This window comes from Chelonoidis abingdonii, chromosome 2 (assembly GCF_003597395.2).
Source record: "Chelonoidis abingdonii isolate Lonesome George chromosome 2, CheloAbing_2.0, whole genome shotgun sequence".
Lineage (NCBI taxonomy): Eukaryota > Metazoa > Chordata > Testudines > Testudinidae > Chelonoidis > Chelonoidis abingdonii.
Genome location: NC_133770.1, coordinates 324340 through 343633, shown reverse-complemented (window position 1 = coordinate 343633; position 19294 = coordinate 324340). Strand labels below are relative to the sequence as shown.

Sequence of the window (19294 nt, the reverse complement as noted above, 5' to 3'; positions counted from 1 at the left end):
CTTGAATTGTGGGCACCAGAACAGGACAGTGGTCCTGCAGAAGTTTCACCAGTGCCAAATACAGAAATAAGATCATCTCTTCCCCAGTACTTGAGATAACCCTGATAATGCATCCCAGGATCACATTAGCTCTTTTGGCCACAGAATCACACTGGGAGCTCATGTTCAGCTGATTATCCGCCATGACCCTCATATCTTTTTCTGAGTCATTACTTCCCAGGACAATCTCTCATCCTATAAATGTGGCCTCTATTTTCTCTTTCTAGATATATATGATCATCTAACACACTTCTCACTGATAAGACAGAATCATAGAAGATTATAGTTGGAAGAGATCTCAGGAGGTATCTAGTTCAACCTCCTGCTCCAAGCAGGACCAACCCCAACTAAGTCATCCCAGCCAGGGTTTTGTCAAGCCTGACCTTAAAAACCTCTAAGGAAGGAGATTTCACCATCTCCCTAGGGAACCCATTCCAGTGCTTCACCACCCTCCCGGTGAAATAGTTTTTCCATAATATCCTAGACTTCCTCCACTGAAACTTGAGACCATTGCTCCTTGTTCTGTCATCTGCCACCACTGAGAACAGCCTAGCTCCATCCTCTTTGGAACCCCCTTCAGGTAGTTGAAGGTTGCTATCAAATCCTCCTTCACTCTTCTCTTCTGCAGACTAAATAAGCCCAGTTCCCTCAGCCTCTCCTCGTAAGTCATGTGCCCCAGCTCCTCTGATCATTTTCATTGCCCTCCGCTGGACTCTTTCCAATTTGTCCACATTCTTTCTGTATTTGGGGGGGAGGAGGGGAGGGATGGGGACTCCAGATGTTGCCTCACCAGTGCCAAATAGAGGGGAATAATTATTCCCCTCAATCTGCTTGCAATGCTATTACTAATGTAGCCCAAAATGCCGTTAGCCTTCTTGGCAACAAAGGCACATTGTTGATTCATATCCAGCTTCTCTTCCACAGTAATCCCAAGGTCCTTTTCTGGAAAACTGCTGCTTAGCCAGTCGGTCCCCAGCCTGTAGCACGGGCTTCTTCCTTCCTAAGTGCAGAACTCTGCATTTGAACTTCATCAGATTTCTTTTAGCCCAATCCTCCAATTTGTCTAGGTCACTCTAGACCCTATCCCTACCCTCCAGCATATCTACCTCTCCCCCCAGCATAATGTCATCCGCAAACTTGCTGAGAGTGTAAACCATCCCATCATCCAGATCATTAATGAAGATGTTGAACAAAACTGGCCTCAGGACCAACCCCTGGGGCACTCTGCTTGATACCTAGACATCGAGCCATTGATCACCACCTGCTGAGCCCAACGATCTAGCTAGCTTTCCAGGGTGGATAAAAATCAATGATTAAAAAAAGATTTTTTTGATAAAATTCTTCGAGAAAAAAATAAAGATAAAGATCATTATAGCTCAAAGATATCTCATCAAAGAATAGGGATTATAAATTCTAATTCTACAGTAGGAGACAATATATTCATGTAATGTTTAAGAAAGTTTTGTAAATGAGTTCCAATAGTTCCTGGATTAAGGACTCAATCTTATGAGGTTCCAGGGGCTTCTGTGTAGATTATTTAGGTTAATCTTACTATCTACCCAACAGGACTCAGTGCTCAGTCTAGAACAGGGGTAAGCAAACTTTCAGAAGTGGTGTGCCGAGTCTTCATTTATTCACTCTAATTTAAGGTTTCGCGTGCCGGTGATACATTTTAACATTTTTAGGTCTCTTTCTATAAGTCTATAATATATAACTAAACTATTACTGTATATAAAGTAAATAAGGTTTTCAAAATGTTTAAGAAGCTTCTTTTACAATTAAATTAAAATGCAGAGCCCCCCCGGCCGGTGGCCAGGACCGGGGCAGTGTGAGTGCCGCTGAAAAATCAGCTCGCGTACCGCCTTTGGCACGTGTGTTATAGGTTGCATACCCCTGGTCTAGAAGATACCATTAGAGATGTTTAGTTTTACAGTTAGAGAACTGTGGATTTGTGTCTCCAGAGATAACATACATGTTAACAGCAAAAAATGTTTTAAAATAAATAAATGAATGAAGTGAGAAATAACAGACCTCAACCCTATTGTCCCTCTGCAAATCTGTGTACATAGAGTCAACCTCTTACCTCTCTCTAAAACTGCAAAGTGTTAAAAGGTTCAATAAATAGAAGATTGTTGGGGGCAGAATAGATCTGGACAAGGAGAAGAGGTCTGGAGATAAATGTGAGAAGGGCGGGACAAGGCAGTAGAAACAAAAGTGAAATTGTTTGAGCAGAAGTCTTGAGGTCTTTCTTAGTGTAGCCTTCGTTGATTTGAGATCTACCATACCGTTCTCTCACTAGAAGGGAAAACGTATAATGGCAGCAGGCTGTAAAAGAGACCCAGTTTGGGAATATTTTAATGAAGTTTCCTCTACCTCTGGGTAAGGCAGGCATCCATGCAAAATGAAAACAATGCAACAAAGAAATGCAAGGCCTGGTTGCCCAAATGAAACAATATCGCGAGGAGTGTTCCTTCTCGGGAGGAAGCTGCGTTGAAGATGATGAAAGGAACGAGTCTGAACATGCAGGATTTTCAGGTTGGTAAACTTTTTTTTCATACTTCTTTCTTAAGGACTGCCTGTCTTCCTTCTGGACTATTCTTGAATTCTCATGTTTGAGCAAAAAAATGTAGTTTTACTTTATGATACTATCATTTTAGATGCAGTTGTGCTATAAAGAACAAATAGCTGAAATAGGCAGACTTCCTTTTATGATTTCACCTTAAAAATAGTACTGAGTATCAGTGAATGCAATGAGGAATACTAAATGAGCAGTATGGTAACAATTAAACAACTGCCTTGACTTATTTTGTTTAGGAGAATCCAACCTCAACATACAGGATTCTGAAGACTATCCACCTTCAAGATCACCATCATTTTCTATAGTTTCAGAGTTATCTGCCAATGTTAGTGTTTCAGTCACATCACATATGTCACATAGCCACAGCAGATCACTTGGAGACTTTTATTTTATTTTTTTTGCGCTACATCATCCAGAAACCACCATAGATAAGTTTGTGGTAAGAACCAGCAGATTACAAAAAAAAGGTAATTGATGAAAAAATTGCCTGGTTTGTTTATGCAACAAACTCTCCTTTCCATATGATTGAGAACCAACATTTCATTAACATGGTTCAGTCATTAAAACCAGGATATAGTCCACCCAACATAGCAGATGTCACAGGTAAATTGCTGGATAAAGTGTATGAAAGAGAAATTGAGCAGTTTGCAAAAGGTCTAGAGGGCGAAATTGTTAACTTGAGTCTCAATGGGTGGAGCAATGTCCATAATGATCCTGTTATATGTGCTTATGTGGCAACAGAAGAAGGGAATGTCTTCCTTACAGAAACAATTGATACATCAGGAAATGCACACACAGCAGAAAACTTACAAATAGCAGCAGTAAAAGCTGTAATAAACTGTGAAAAGCACCAAAAGAGTCCTGTGGCACCTTATAGACTAACAGACATATTGGAGCATGAGCTTCCGTGAGTGAATACCCACTTTGTCAGATGCATGTACGTCTGTTAGTCTATAAGATGCCACAGGACTCTGCTGCTTTGACAGATCCAGACTAACATGGCTACCCCTCTGATACTTGAAACTGTGGAAAAAAAATTCAAATGTCTAGTATGCAGCTTGGTCACAGACAAATGCTGCAAATGTAGCCAAGATGAGAAGAAATTTAGAGAAGAGAGAGAGAGAGAGTCCCAAGCTAACAACATATGGTTGCAGTGCTCATTTGATGCACCTCCAAGCGGAAGATTTCAGTTTTCCAGAAATAAAGGCTAATGTTGAAATTGTAAAATACTTCTGTAACAACCACTTTGCAGCAGCTGCTCTGAAAAAAGTGGGAGGAACCAAGCTAACTCTCCCACAAGACATGTGATGAAACTCAGCAGTGGACTGTTTTGAGCACTATATCAAGAACTGGCCTAATCTGATGACAGTTTGTGAACAAAATAGTGAAAAAATAGACGGCACCATCACAGCCAGAATTCTCAACCTTGGGCTTAAGAGAAATGTTGAACACGCGCTGAGTATCCTGAAGCCTATTTCTGTAGCCTTGAACAAAATTCAAGAAAATTGCTATTTTATTGCTGACGCTGTTGAAATCTGGAAGGAACTGAGTGAGATTTTAAAAAGAGAAATATGCAACGACAGAGTTAAATTACAAACGTTAAAAAAACCAACAAATGGGACAAGCACTATTTCCAGCAAATATTCTCAATACTTGGTACCAGGGTCCAACCTTCACTGCTAAAGAAGAGGAGTTAGCTATGACATGGACATCCAGCAGTCATCCCTCCATAATGCCAACTATAATAAACTTCAGAGATATGGTGAACCGTTCAAGAAATATGTTTACTGATGATGTTTTAAAGAAAGTCACACCAGTGAACTGGTGGAAGTCACTTAAGCACCTGGATTCAGAGACTGTTGAAGTGATAATCTCGCTTTTAACCACAGTAGCTTCTTCCGCTGATGTAGAAAGAATATTTTCTTCCTTTGGACTAATTCATTCCAAACTGAGAAATCTTTTGGAACATGAAAAAGCATGAAAGCTTGTTTTTCTTTTCCAGATTGTGAACAAACAGGAAAATGAAGGTGAAGATGACCAAGTTAGCTGCACAAGCCAATATTTTTAAGTTTCTTATGTTGACCTGGCTGACTAGTCGATATATATATTTTAAAGAAATATATTTCATTTAAACTATTTTAGTTAAAAAAACAATTTTAATAACAAACCTGATTTTAAAAAACTTGAATGTCTCCTAAATTCAAATGCCTGTTTTGTTAAAATGTTGTAAGTTTGCTGTTGAAGAAAAAAATCCAAAATACATAACATTGTTGTTTTAAATAAAACAATTTAAATGTTTGTCTGGGGATGTTCTCCTTCTAATACAGCATGGCATGAAAATTCTCCAAATATTAATGATTAACCTATGGTACTGGAGATATTTATGAAGTCATTGGGAGGTGAACTATCTGCTTCAATTACCTTTGGTAAATGAAATAACCAAACAATCATTAATTTTCTGATATAGCTGTAAAACTAATCTGAAAAGTTTTCAAAATAAAATCACTTAAAAATGTATAGCGTGTACCTTCTAAAAATGAAACCTACATCTGAGTTGTGAAGAATTTGTATTAAGGCTATAACAACCAACAAGAATGCACGTTTATGTAGAAATCCATGATTAAATCAAGTCTTCCTGACTAGTGATTTAAATCAATTTGATTTAAATCAAATCCAGCCTGCAGCTCTCTATCCACCTTATAGTCCATTCATCCAATACATACTTTTTTAAAACTGTCTGGCAAGAAAACTGTGGGAGACAGTACCAAAAGCTTTGATAAAATCAATGTATATCATGTCCGCCGCTTTTCCCCATATCCACAGAGCCAGTTATCTCATCATAGAAGGCAATCAGGTTGATAAGGCACGACTTGCCCTTGGTGAATCCATGTTGACTGTTCCTGATCACCTTCCTCTTCTCCAAGTGCTTCAAAATGGATTCCTTGAGGACCTGCTCCATGAGATGATGGAATCAAAGTCTTTGGTGGTTGGCTAAATTTCCTCTAAGCTGTGTGGCTCGACAGCATCCTATCAATGGCCCCAGTCTGGCCCCAAGTTGCCGCGGTGGGGAGAGGTACCTCTCCCTCAGCCCCAGTCCAGGTGCTGCTGCGGGGAGAGAGGGCTGGGGGGAGTTCGCTCACCCTGCCGCAGCCCCAAGACAGCTTGCACCTGCATTCCCCAGTGTAGCCTGCTGCCCAGTAACTCCAATTAGCTGGCAGGTGAACCAAAGGACAAATGGTGGCTCTGCATCCCTAGTATCACAGCAAGGGCAGGCCCCATGGAATAGATGCCCACTGCAGTCCACACCTACCTGCTGCTTCCCAGTCAGACCATATCTGCCAATGATCTTCCTCATCTCCTCCTTCTCCTTGATCTCTGGGTAACACTTCATCATGTACTCCAGGGGTGAGAGGTCCAAGTCCAGTTGCTCTTGCAAGTGCTAGAAAAAGAGAAGACCAGCTTCAGGCCAGCACAAGCAGATATCTCAGTCACCTGCTGGGATTGAGTTCATAGTCAGCAAGCCTCTCCCAGCCCCCACAACCTCTTCACCTCTGTGGGTACAAGCTGGAGAGCGGGAGGCCGAATTTCAGATACACCTCCATCCCCAGATCACAGCAACCCATACCACACTGAGGCACTGGCAGGTAAGAGGCTCACAAGGCATAAGGAAGCGACCTCCATATCAAATGGAGTTTTGTAAAGAACATCATGCTTTGTCCTGTACCAGGCACAGAGTTGCAGTCTCTGTTCCAAGGGATCAGAGACAAAACAGACAGGCCCATAGCAGCAGTGTCACACTTTCCAAGGGAAGCAGGGGTTGCCACCATGGTCTGCTCAATTGCCACACTTGGCAAGAGGAGACATGAGCTAGAACAGGGGTAGGCAACCTATGGTACGCACGCCGAAGGCAGCATGCAAGCTGATTTTTAGTGGCACTCACGCTGCCTGGGTCCTGGCCATCGGTCCAGGGGGCTCTGCATTTTAAAATTTAATTTTAAATGAAGCTTCTTAAACATTTTAAAAACCTTATTTACTTTATATACAAGAATAGTTTAGTTATATATTATAGACTTATAGAAGGACCTCCTGAAAACGTTAAAATGTGTTACTGGCACACGAGAGCTTAAATTAGAGTGAATAGATGAAGACTCGGCACACCACTTCTGAAAGGTTGCTGACCCCTAAGCTAGAAGGAAGTCCAGAGCCCTTCCACTGAGCAGCAGCTCTTCCCCATTAGTCACAGCACAGTGCAGGGCTTGGAATGAGGTGCCTCTTCACCTGGAGGCACAGCCTGTGACCCAGCAAGCAGGAGCTAGAGACTCTTAGGCCAGGCTTGTAGGAGGGGCCGGGGAGAAGAATGGAGAGATGAGACCCCTCTGTTCCCGGGTAGCCACCCCCAGCAGCCTGTGACATTCCTCACTGCCCCTGCAGGGATTACCTGGTGGTATCTGCCGATTTTCACATGCGAGTGTTTGCGAATCATCCCATCTGTGGGCAGCAGCTGGAAGGAAGACAAAGGCATTTCACAAGGGAATGGCAGCCAAGCCATCCCCCCACAATAGCCCACTTTATCCTGCTCCAGCCGATGGGAGTCAGCTGGGACTGCTGGCTTGAATAGTGTGGCAGCAATGCACAGTGGCCTTATCACTTCTCTCCTCCTGCAACCCTCTTTTAACAGGGGCCGGGGGGGGGGGGTGCTTCTTGGGGTCACTAAATGGGTCATGTGTTATAATAATTGGGCCTACAAATTTATTCTAATTGTGAGCTCAACTCTGGGAAAGTGGATAAAAGCTTACACAGTGTCACAGCAACCTATAACAGTAAGGGTTGATGGGACAAATGACTGAATTAGTCCAAACAAAAAGGTCTCCTGATATAACTCAAGGACTGTATTAAGATCAAGCTTTGTAAACAAGAGAAGGGTGGAACTGAAAAAAATCAGTGAAACAAAATTGGTGTGTCCAGAAATTAAGCCTAATCAGTGGGCAAAATAATGAGAGATGGGCTATTCCACCCATCCCTCCCCTTTTGGGGTTTTTAAAAGAAAGGACATTGGGGAGGAAGTCTGACTACCACAATACCGGCTGACTGAAAATCTAGAGAAAGGGAAGGAGCCAGCTTTACCACTGTAGCTGCCATTCCCAACATCTCCTGGGACCCTGGACCTTCTTCATCCTGAAAGATGTCCTGACCAGATCAGGCCAGAGAGATGGAGCCACATGACACCACCGGTTCCACCAGCTCCAGCTAAATCCTAAATATCACCTGGGATGTGAGACTGTCACTTATCCTTCCCTATTCTGTTCTTTTCCTTCGCCACCTTTGACCAGGAAAAGGTAGCTAAATGCAGTGCCCTGCATAGCCTCATGCTGGTACAAGATAGACAAGTCTTGGAGCAGCTGATTAGACCATGTGCTCTGCTTGTATTTTTCCAGTAGTGAAGTTACAAGCGAATGCCAGTATCAGAGACAGATGCTGCACTTTCTATCTTAGCTGTTCTTCTTTTTCCCCTTTTGTGAGTGTTTGTCTTGTTTTGTTTTCTACGAAATGGGATGGACTTTAACAATGACAGCTTCAGCCCATTTCAACTAGCTCCACAGGTATTAGTGCAGAGAGTGGACTAGTAGATACATCTGAGGGAAGCGAGCAGAAGGAGACTCCGATTGGAAGGCATGAGATGCCTTGTCCTAGGGATGGGGGTTCCACAACCACCCTCCCAAGAGAAGGAGGAGGGTGGTGGTGGTTGGGGACTCCCTCCTCAGCAGGACTGAGTCATCTATCTGTCACCCCGACCAGGAAAACTGAGAGGTCTGCTGCTTGCCAGGAGCTAGGATTCACGATGTGACGGAGAGACTGCTGAGACTCATCAAGCCCTCGGATCACTACCCCTTCCTGTTTCTCCACGTGGGCACCAATGATACTGCCAAGAATGACCTTGAGCGGATCACTGCAGACTACGTGGCTCTGGGAAGAAGGATAAAGGAGTTTGAGGTGCAAGTGGTGTTCTCATCCATCCTCCCTGTGGAAGGAAAAGGCCCAGGTAGAGACTGTAGAATCTTGGAAGTCAACGAATGGCTACCCAGGTGGTGTCGGAGAGAAGCCTTTAGATTCTTTGACCATGGGATAGTGTTCCAAGGAGGACTGCTAGGCAGAGACGGGCTCCACCTAACGAAGAGAGGGAAGAGCATCTTCGCAAGCAGGCTGGCTAACCTAGTGAGGAGGGCTTTAAACTAGGTTCACCGGGGAAAGGAGACTAAAGCCCTGAGGTAAGTGGGGAAGAATGGATACTGGAGGAAGCAGTGAGCCTTAGAAAAGTGGGACTAGAGGGGAGGGCTCCTGCCTCATACTGAGAAAAGCAGGACGATCAGCAAGTTATCTAGGGCCTATGCACAAATGCAAGAAGGCCTGGTGAAACAACAGGCCGAGCAACTGACTGGAATGCAAGACGACTCTGCAGGAGAGCTGCCTCGCGTTTCGTATGCTGTGATTACAAATTCAACGGCATGAACCACAGTAGTCATCGCCGGCTATAACACGGCGCCATGGCTAATAGAAGCTCGATTCTGCCAATGAAGACGCGAAGCGATGACCTGTTACCGCATGAATCACAAACAGCGCGCATGCACTGTACCTGAGCTCGAGAGCACGTCACAACTCGACATACGACAACGCCGATACGACGCGCCGCCATATCATGCGACTGTCAGTTCGGCGCTGCGCCGGCAACATCGCATGTCTGAAACAGCGTGGCTCGACCCGTCGCCGGAAGCCGAATCTCTGACCCTGTACATTAACATGGCGAGGCTCTACAATGAAAACACATGGCACAAATCACTATCTGTATCGTTCCGATCCCGACCGTATCGACAGACGACTACGAGACATGTCACTCTAAAAACCCTGCAAGCTTATTACATACTCTCACGGCCACTTAACAACACCTAGCGACAAGCCTGGCCAGGCTAAGCTAGATGACGCGGAACCATCCCATACAGTAGCACAATCGCACGCCAACGAAACAAAGCACACGATAACGGACACTCATGAACGACAGGTACATCCAGCGCGTATTGCGCGTACACTATGCCTGCTCTCGAAGCAGGCTCGATAGCTCTGCAGCCGGATTGAGACCCCTAACGCTGCCAGGACGACAGAGAGTAACAGAGTAACTGCACATACTCTAGACTGTCAATTGGATGGATATAACTGTTACAGAAGGCAGGCAGAGCAGAAGGTGTGGCCAGTTTGCATTGTAATGATAAGAGAGCAAGTATGACTGCTCAGAGCTCGGTATGGAAACTGCAGAAAAACCTGAAGAGGTTTAGAAGTTTAGAATGTGTGAGCCAACAAGGGTGATGCTTGTGGTGGTAGTCTGCTATAGACTACTAGACCCAGGGGGAGAGGTAGATGAGCTTCTTCCGGAAACTAGCAGAAGTTACTAGATGGCAGCCCCTGCGTTCTTCATGGGAGACTTCAATCACACTGATATCTGCTTGGGAGAGCAATGCAGTGGTGCCACCAGACATCAGGAAGTTTTTGGACAGTGTAGGGACAATCCTGGTGCAAAGTGGCTGGAGGAACCAAACTGGGGCAGAGCTCTTCTTGACCTTGATGCTCACAAACCAGGAGAATTAATAGGGGAAGCAAAAGTGGACGAGAACCCTGGAAGCGTGACCATGAGATGGTCAAGTTCAGCGATGCCTGATACAAGGAAGAAAGAAGGGCAGCAGAATATGGACCCTGGACTTTTCAGAATATAAGCAGAACTTGACTCCCTCAGGAACTGATGTGCAGGAATCCCCCCCCATGGGAGAATAATATGAGGGGGAAAGGAGTCCAGAGACCTGGCTCTATTTTCCAAAGAATCCTGTATTGAGCTGCCAAGAACAAACCATTCCCTATGTGTAGAAAGATAGAATATGGCAGGCGGACCAGCTTGGCCTTTAACACTGAAATCCTTGCACTGCATCTTAACACAAAAAAAGCTTACAAGAAGTGGAAGACTGGCAAATGGCCGGGGACGGAATCTAAAAATATTGCTCAGCATTGCAGAGCGAAATTCAGGAAAGCAAATCTCACTGGAGTGACAAACTAGCAAGAGATGTTAAGAGTAATGCTTTTTTTGCCTCTGTTCTTCACGAACAAAGTCAGGCTCCCATACCTGCTGCACTGGGCACCACAGCAATGGGGAGGCAGGTGATCACCCTCTGTGAAGAAAGAAGGTTCAGGACTATTTAGAAAAGCTGGATGAGCACAAATCCATGGGCCGGATGCACTGCATCCGAGGGTGCTAAAGGAGGTTTGGTGGGATTGTGACTGCCAGAGCCATTGGCCAACCTTGAAACTCATGGCAGTCGGGGGAGGTCCAGACGACTGGAAAAAGGCAATGTTGGTGCCCATCCTTTAAAAATGGAAGGTGGAGGATCCAGGGAACTACTAGCCAATCAGCCTCACCTCATGGAAAAATCATGAAGTAAGTCCCCAAGGAATCAATCTGAAGCACTTCGAGGAGAGGGAAAGTGATCAGAACAGTTCAGGCATGGATTCACCAAGGGCGAAGTTATGCCTGACTAACCTAATTACCTTCTATGCAGCAGATAACTGTTGCTCTGGGGATAGAGGAATAAGCAGTGGACATGGTTATTCCTTGACTTTAGCGAAAGCTTTTGATACCGTCTCCCACAGTATTCTTGTCAGCAGTCAAGAAGTATGGGCTGGATGAATGGACTATAAGGTGGATAGAAAGCTGGCTAGATCATCGGGCTCAACAGGTAGGTGATTCAATAGCTCCATGTCTAGTTGGCAGCCGGTATCAAGGCGTGAGTGCCCCAAGGTCCTGGGCGCGTTTTGGTTCAATAATCTTTCATTAATGATCTGGCAGGATGGCCGTGGACTGCACCCTCAGCAAGTCTGCAGATGACACTAAACTGGGAGGACTGGAATACACGGCGGAGGGTAGGGCGATAGTATACAGAGGGGGTGGGGGGGGGAGGGGAGGGGGGGAGTCAGCATCCTGACCTAGAGCCAAATCTAGACGGATCTTCGGGCCAAAGACAACCTGCACATGATCAATCTGCAACAAGGCACAAGATGCAGAGTCTGCACTAGAGCGACCGGGATAGAATCCCATTGCACTGCTACAGACTCAGGAACTGAATTGGCTAGGCAGGCAGAAAAACCTAGGGGTTACAATGCGACAAGAAGCCTGGATATGAGTCAACAGCAGTGCCCCTTGCCAAGAAGGCTACAGGCATTGGACGTATACATTAGCGGGGCATTGTCCAGCAGATCAAGGGACATGATCATTCCCCTCTATTCAAACATTGGTGAGGGCCTCATCTGAGAACTCTGCCCAGTTTTGGGGCCCACGCTACAAGAAGGATGTGAAAAAATTGGAAAGAGTCCAGCAGAGGGAAACAAAAATGATTAAGGGGCTAGAGCATATGAACTGATGAGGAGAAGCTGAGGAACCGGGATTTGGTTAATCCGCGAAGAGAAAATGAAGGGGGATTTGATAGCTGCTTTCAAACTACCTGAAAGGGGTTCCAAAGAGGATGGATCTAGACTGTTCTCAGTGGTAGCAGGTGACAGAACAAGAGCAATGTCTCAAGTTTGCAGTGGGAGCGTTTAGTGGGTTTAGGATCAAAAAAATTTTCACTAGGAGGGGGCTGAAGCACTGCGGAATTGGGTTACTAGGGAGGTGTGGAATCTCCTTCCTTAAAGGCTTTTTAAGGCCCGCTTGATAAAGCCCTGTGCTTGGGATGATTTAGTTTGGAATTGTCCTGCTTTGATCAGGGGGTGGACTAGATGACCTTCCTTGACGGTCCCTCCAATCCTGATGATCTATGAACTTTCTCTTTTTGGGAAACGTGAACAAAGAAGTGTTTGTTAAAATTAAAGACCTTATTAATACTTTACATTTAAAATGCTATAACTGTTTTCCGTCCTTTCTTATGCTTTAATAGAAAGGTTAAAAAAATTAACAACAACGATTGCCATGGCTACTAAGTAGGCTGAAGTTTTTTTTTCCAATATATTAAAAAACCCCAACAAAAGACCCCGCCCAGTCTACCTTGTGTATGCGCAAACGTTTCAAAATGTTGCCTCTTACTACAATACCTAGTCCAGTGTTCAACTCTCTGCGCACCTTCTTGTGGCCCATGTATTACACACGTTTAGACACAAATACATACATCAATCGACACGCGCATTACAGACATCCTGTAACATCAAGGAAGCAATTCTCTGGGCACTGGCTCCATATGCCCGCAAGCGTGATCACCAGGGCTGTGGGGGTGGGAAAAGAAGAGGAGAACAGCCATACAGGAAGCATACCTCTCCTGTTGAGCAGTTTCAGCAGCCGTTGACTCCAGCCACCATTTGGGTCCACAAGTGGCCACACGTGTGTCCAGGTAAATCCCGAACTCCAAGTTATTATAGATCCAGGCTGCAATCCAAGGGGAGATCGTGAGAGGGGCACCCCCCAAAGCAACCTGGGAAGCTGATGCAGCAGGCAGCTGAGCACCCTGTCACTGCAGACAACTTAGAAGACCACAGCTGCAAAGCTGAGCCCCTCTCCATGCTGTGGCCTGATGGCGAAAGCTGGGTCAGTGGCTCCCACGGATCCAAACAAGGAGAGAGGGGAACCTTTCATTGCAACCCAGGAAGCACTGCACCGAGTTGAACGCTTTAGGGAAGGAGAAACACTCACCCCATCCTTACACTGTAACTGAAGCCTGACATATCCTGCACATGATGGACAGGAGGGGGGATTCTCCGCGCCATGAGCTGGGAAATAGAACGACAGGAGCGTCTGGAACAAAAAACACCATCCCCATGTCTAAGTTCCTGCCCTCATCCAGCGGTACCAGGGAGCCCTGAAGTGTCCAATATGACTTGGCTTCCAGTATGAGGAGCAACTGCCTGCCTCCCTTGGAGCCCAGAGAGCACCATGATGCAGCGGGAGAGGTTATGCCTTTAGAAGTTGCTCCCAGAGGCCACCAGGTCAAGCAGGTCCTGTAACTTCAGCTAGCAGGAGGCTGTGCAAGCCGACATTTCTGCCCATTGAACCGGCATCTGCCTACCCCATTCTGCTTCGTTTGAAGGGTAAGTGGTGTTTATTCTCCACCCCACTTTCACATGCCTTCCAGCGTGGAAGGGAGCAGGCTAGTTCCCCTGCGCCATTCAGGCATTCCTTGCTGCTTTAGATCTCTTGGAAGGGTTAGACAGCCTTCACGCCCATGCTGACAAGAAGCCTCGTGTATAGTAGACCAAATGCATTTCTCCTTTGGCCAGTCTTCTGTTAGAGCGTTGGAGCCCCATTTACTGCCCCAGCACCCCCGTGCTTCCCAGGTTGCGATGATCTAATTCCCAGCTGCAGCTCTTCTTATCTTCTCCAGGCCATCATTTATACTCATCTAATTCTCTCCACCAGCACCAGCCCCACTTCCTCCACCTCTCTCGTATCTATTTCACCACCTTCTCCGTCTAAATGCTCTCCGGAAGCCATCATTTTCTGAAGGGATCTTCTCTTGCTTTGGGCCTGCACTGGCCAGCACCTCGACTGCCATGGACCGAATCGTGCCATGTAACTTCCGGTCAATAACCACAAGGGACTACCTTGAGGAGCTTTTACAAGTGGGAGTGTAGCCATTAACACGGCTGCTCCACGATAGGGGAAGACAGAGAACTACAAGTCCAGTTAACTATACGAACTACTCATCCTCATAGTCGGCCGCTCAAGACTACATCAGTTGCACTCTCATCCTTGCTTCGTCCACAGCCATGGAAACCGCATTCATTCTCCACTTGATTTTTCTTCCAGCTCCAGACGGGTCTTCACATGACTATCATAATTTCCCTGGCAGGGAGAGACCATAGCCCATGGACACAGCTCCCAAAGCCAGGCCCTCCCTGCACATAGCTGCAAGCCAAGCTGCCCAGGTCTCTTGCCAAGCAGGTGCTCTTCTAGACTGCCACATTTCCTGCCCCTTGCATGCCAGGTTAGGTGTGGAGGATCGGCTGGCCTAACAGGTTCTCCTCCCCCATCAACCAGAGCCTGTCACACCCTTGGCCCCCATTTCACTCACCGTGTAATACTTCAGTTTGCGGTTGTGCATGTGGATGATGTTTGTCAGATTCCATTCAGGAAGTCCTGGGAGTGGGAGATCAGCACAAGGAATCCGTTTTTGAACCTGCAGCACCACACAGAGCTATTAAAGGTCTGACTGAAATAGAGATTCCTAGGCTGGCGCCAGCCCTGCCAAAGCGGACCAGGAGGGTTCATGCTGCACTTAAGAACCACTTCTGGATTCCCTCCACTACAGAGAACCAAGTGCTGCAAGCGCTTTAGGAAGCTACTTGGCCCAGTCCCAGGAAAGAGGATGATCGCTCACCACAGTCGCGGCCTTTTTCCGCTATTCTGCCAAACACACTTCCTCCGCGGACCTAGTCTACTCCATGGGAACTGACTAATTCAAATACAGTGCCCTCCTTTCTCAGAGTCCTCCGGGCATGGACACCCGAAACGTCTATTGCAGCACCCTGCAAATGGGACCTCAGTTGCCACAATATGCAAAGAGCCACACATCCACATGGTGGCACCTACAGGAACACTCGCAGGGAGCAAGCTATGTCTGCGCGCGCGAGCGAACGAGCAGGCACCCAGAGCAACAGCAATAGCTGCATTCTAGCCACACTTTACGTTTTCAGCTCCTCTTCCAGCCACACACAGGCATTCCAGGTCCAGGTGGTTGTAGGCTCGTCCAGCAGCAACATGAATGGCCGAATGAAGAGATCTCTGGCAGAGCCAGGAGAGAGGTTATGTGAATAGAACATAAGAAGCCACACTGGTCAGGATCCAAAGATCCATGCCAGCCCCAGTAATCCTGTCTACCGACCCCAGTTGACCAATGCAAAAAGAGGCTTCCCAAAGGAGTGAACCTAACAGGTAATGATCAAGTGATCTCTCTCCTGCCCATCCATCTTCCACCTCTCTGACAAACAGAGGCTAGGCAACACCCATCCTTACCCATCCTGGCTAATAGGCATTAATGGACTAACCTCCATGAATTTATCCATTTCTCTTCTTAAACCATAGGATATATTCCTAGCCTCACCCCAACAAAACCTTCCTTTTTTTTCAAGCGGGTAAAGGGACGAAAAGTTCCACAGATTGACTGTGCGCTGTGTGGAAGAACTTCCTTTTATTTGTTTTAAACCTGCTGCCCCATTAATTACTATTTGGTGGCCCGTGTATCTTATATTATGGAATAAGTAGAGGAACTTATCACATATACTTCAATTCTCCACACACTCTGATTTATATAGACCTTCTGTCATGTCCCCTTCTTAGTCTCCTCTTTCCAAGATGCAAAGTCCTAGCCTCCTTTAATCTCTGCCTCATATGGGAACATGTTCTAAACCCCTAATTCACTACAGTTGCCCTTCTCTGAACCCTTTCTAATACCAGTAATATCTTTTTCGAGGATGAGCGAGACCACATCTGTAGCAGTATTCAAGAAGTAGGACGCTTACCCCATGAATTTATAATAAAGGGCAATAAGATATCTCCTTCTGATTCTCTATTCCTTTTTCAATGACTCCTAACCACAATCCTGTTGCTTTTTTTGACTGCCGCTGCACACTGCGTGGACGTCTTCAGCAGAACTATCCACGATGACTCCAAGATCTCTTTCCTGATTAGTTGTAGCTAAATTAACCCTCATCACACTTGCATTGTATAGTTGGGGTTATTTTTCCAACCATGCATTACTTACATTTAGCCACACTAATTTCATTGCCCATTTTGTTGCCCAATTTTGTTGCCCAGAAAGATTGGGAGAGGCATTGGATTGAGGTCTGGTCCCTCTTTGAGTCCCAAGAGCCGAACCAACCCCCCCCCAAAACAAAAAGGCACAAACAAAAGCAATTCCTCCCACTAAGATTTAAAAAGTATCTTGTCCCCTTATGGTCCTGGGTCAGGGTCCCACGCCAGGGTTACCGAAGCTTCTTAACCCCTTTACAGGTAAAAGGGATTTTGGTGTCTCCGGCGAGGATGGATTTTATAGTATTGTAACACAGGGAAAGCTGTTACCCTTCCCTTTATAATTATGACAACTCCTTTTGTGGCTTTTCTTATTATGCTTTTATACACTAGTTGGCAGTGTTTATGCTCACTTTATATTTACCTCACTCAGGAACTTGATCTTCCACTTTTTAAAAAGATGGCATTTTTATCTACTCACTGCTTCTTTTACATGGTGTTAAGCCACGGTGGCTTTTTTAGTCTTTTACTGTGTTTTTTAATGGTATATATGTTAAGTTTGTCCCTATTATGGTGTCTTTGAAAAGTGTCCAAAATTTCCGCGCTTGCAGGATTTCACCTTTTAAGTCACTGTACCTTTTAATTTTTTCTTGTTTAACTAACCTCCTCATTTTTGATAGTTCCCCCTTTCTGAAGTTACAATGCCACAGCGTTGGGCTGTTGAGGTGTTTCTCCCACCCCAGGGATGTTAAAAGTTCTATGTACTATGGTAACTATTTCTGAGCGGTCCTGTTATAGTTACCTCTTGGACCAGACTCTGCGCTCCACTCAGGACTAAACTGAGGAGTGCCCTTCCCTATGGGTTACCTGCTACCAGCTGCTCCAAGAAGCAGTTCATTTAAAAGTATTGAGAAATTTTGTCGCTCCTGCATTTCATCCTGAAAGGTGACATGTACCCACTCAATATGGGATAATTGAAACATGGAGCATCATAAAACTAAGGGTTAGAATGGACTGGCAAAAGGTCATCTACCTAACCATTCTAAACAAGATGCACCATTGTAGGGTGCTAAGCCCCATGCAAGACAGAGGCCTACTCAGCCTCTTTTTGGAAAACTTCCCATTGAAGAGATTCCATGACGTCCCTAAATTTGTTCCATTGATTCTTACTGCTTCTTACAGGGTTAAGGAATTTTTCCTGACAGATTTAATTTAAATCTGCTATCATGTAGTTTGAACCCACTTCCTCTTGTCCTGCCCTCTGTCCAAGAGCAACAATTTTTCTGCATTCTTTTTATAGCGGTCTTTTCAAATACTTTCCCCAAGCCCATTCTTGGAGTTAGTGGATGTCCAGAAGCAAACTCCCACACCTCCTAGAGACTGTTTCCAGCTGCTTACAGTGGAGGCACAGAGAAGAGGATACACTTAGTGTAGCACTCAACCTGGCGAGGGAGCCACCCTCATTCGCCAGCCACCCACTTAAAATCTTTCAGCTTTTTCCTCTGCATTGGCTGGAGTGACCCCAAAACCCGCTACAGGATCCGTGAGGCCCGCACCTCTGCCTTATCGGCATCTAGCTCTTCCAGACGTTCATACAGCTCCATCAGACCTTCTGCGGACACTCGCTCCAAAGAGAAGACTTTTCCAGTCAGCACCCGCACCAGCACCCCACCAGTCTGCAGTCCTCCCACCGGATTGTCCCACTCTGGCCACATATGTTCCCTCATCACCGCTGTCGCCTGGCTATGGGGTTACCTTCTTCTGCACCCTTGGTCACAAACCCCCTCCCAAGGCAGGGACCCCACAGAAATGCTCCAGGGAAGCAAGCTCTACTCTGGTTTGAATTGCAGGAGCTGTTTGTTGCTGGAGAAGGAGTATGTTGCTGCCCCAGAAGTCTCGGCAAGCTATTGTTTGGCAGCAGAGTCAAGGCTTCATGCCGCTGTTGAAAGCTTTGGTTAAAGAGCCTGAGTAAGGAGCTCCCTTCCCCCAGCGGGGATCCCTGCCAAAGGAATCACCGCCTAAGAGCATTACCCATCCTCGCTGAGCCCAAGTCGCTCAGCTTCCCGCTCTAGCATGGCCCTCTCTGTATCCACCTCCATCACACTTACTGTAGTTGGCGTCTTTCTCACTACGGAGGCATCTCCCGGGTCAGGTGATAGATGTCAATGTGCTCTGGGATTGCACTTCCCTCTTCCCGATAGGCAGGACAGGAGCATAGACTTCCTATGTGCAGGGCAGGCAGGCAGGCAGCAAACACCCTTCTGTTATCGTCGTCGCATTGAGGAGCTGAGTGCGTTACTTACGATGCTGAATTACCATGGCAACCTAGGAGCCTTACTCAAATCAGGAACTCTTACTGTGGTAGGGTACCGTACAAACAGAACAAAGACAGTTCCTGGCCCCGAGGGGCTCACAGTCTAAATGCTAAGGGCAGAGAAACAACAGTGGTATGGACAGGGGAGCACGAAGAAGAACAATAAGACACATACTTGATCAGCATGATAGGCAGTGGTGTCTGCACACTAGCAGGCTGACTGTCAAGTTTTTAATGTAGGACATCGAAAGGGAGAGTTTTTAAAGGGATGTCTGGAAAGTAATAAGGAGGCACCTCTGCAGATATTATGCCGGAAGCAAATCTCCCAAACATGTGGGGCCAGCCTGGGAGAAAAGCACAAGGTGTTAGAAAATTGTAACAAGTGGAACATTGGGAGGCTGCATTGAATGATTCAGGAGGCAAGTATCAAACAGAGAAATTAATAGTGGGGAAGATAGCCTCAGTTGTTGAGCATTGCGTGCTGCCCCCCCGCCCCCTACCGCTCCCTCCTCCCCTCCCCCCCCCCCCCTACCCCTCCCCCCTACCCCGCCCCCCCCCCCCCCTTACCCCCCCTGCCCTCCCCCTCTACCCCCCCTAA

The 19294-nt window shown here is 46.2% G+C and overlaps 1 protein-coding gene across 5 annotated transcripts in view; it reads right to left on the bottom strand.

Moving 5' to 3' along the window:
* The window catches only part of ABCF2 (ATP binding cassette subfamily F member 2), a 43063-nt gene that overhangs the window by 10551 nt on the left and 13218 nt on the right, over positions 1-19294 (bottom strand). For 2 of the 5 annotated variants that reach the window (XR_004373374.2, XM_032777711.2), the window contains exons 12-13: positions 7056-7118; positions 5928-6056 (exon numbers count right to left, since the gene is read on the bottom strand). Coding sequence is in view for 2 of the 5 variants with exons in the window: in XM_032777711.2 (XP_032633602.1) it covers positions 5928-6056; positions 7056-7118 (192 nt within the window). In the remaining 3 variants the exon portion in view is untranslated. Of the gene's footprint in view, positions 1-4460; positions 4664-4806; positions 5568-5927; positions 6057-7055; positions 7119-19294 lie in introns of those variants that run through there. The other 3 variants (XR_012655143.1, XR_012655144.1, XM_075062057.1) reach the window with 3 other exon arrangements.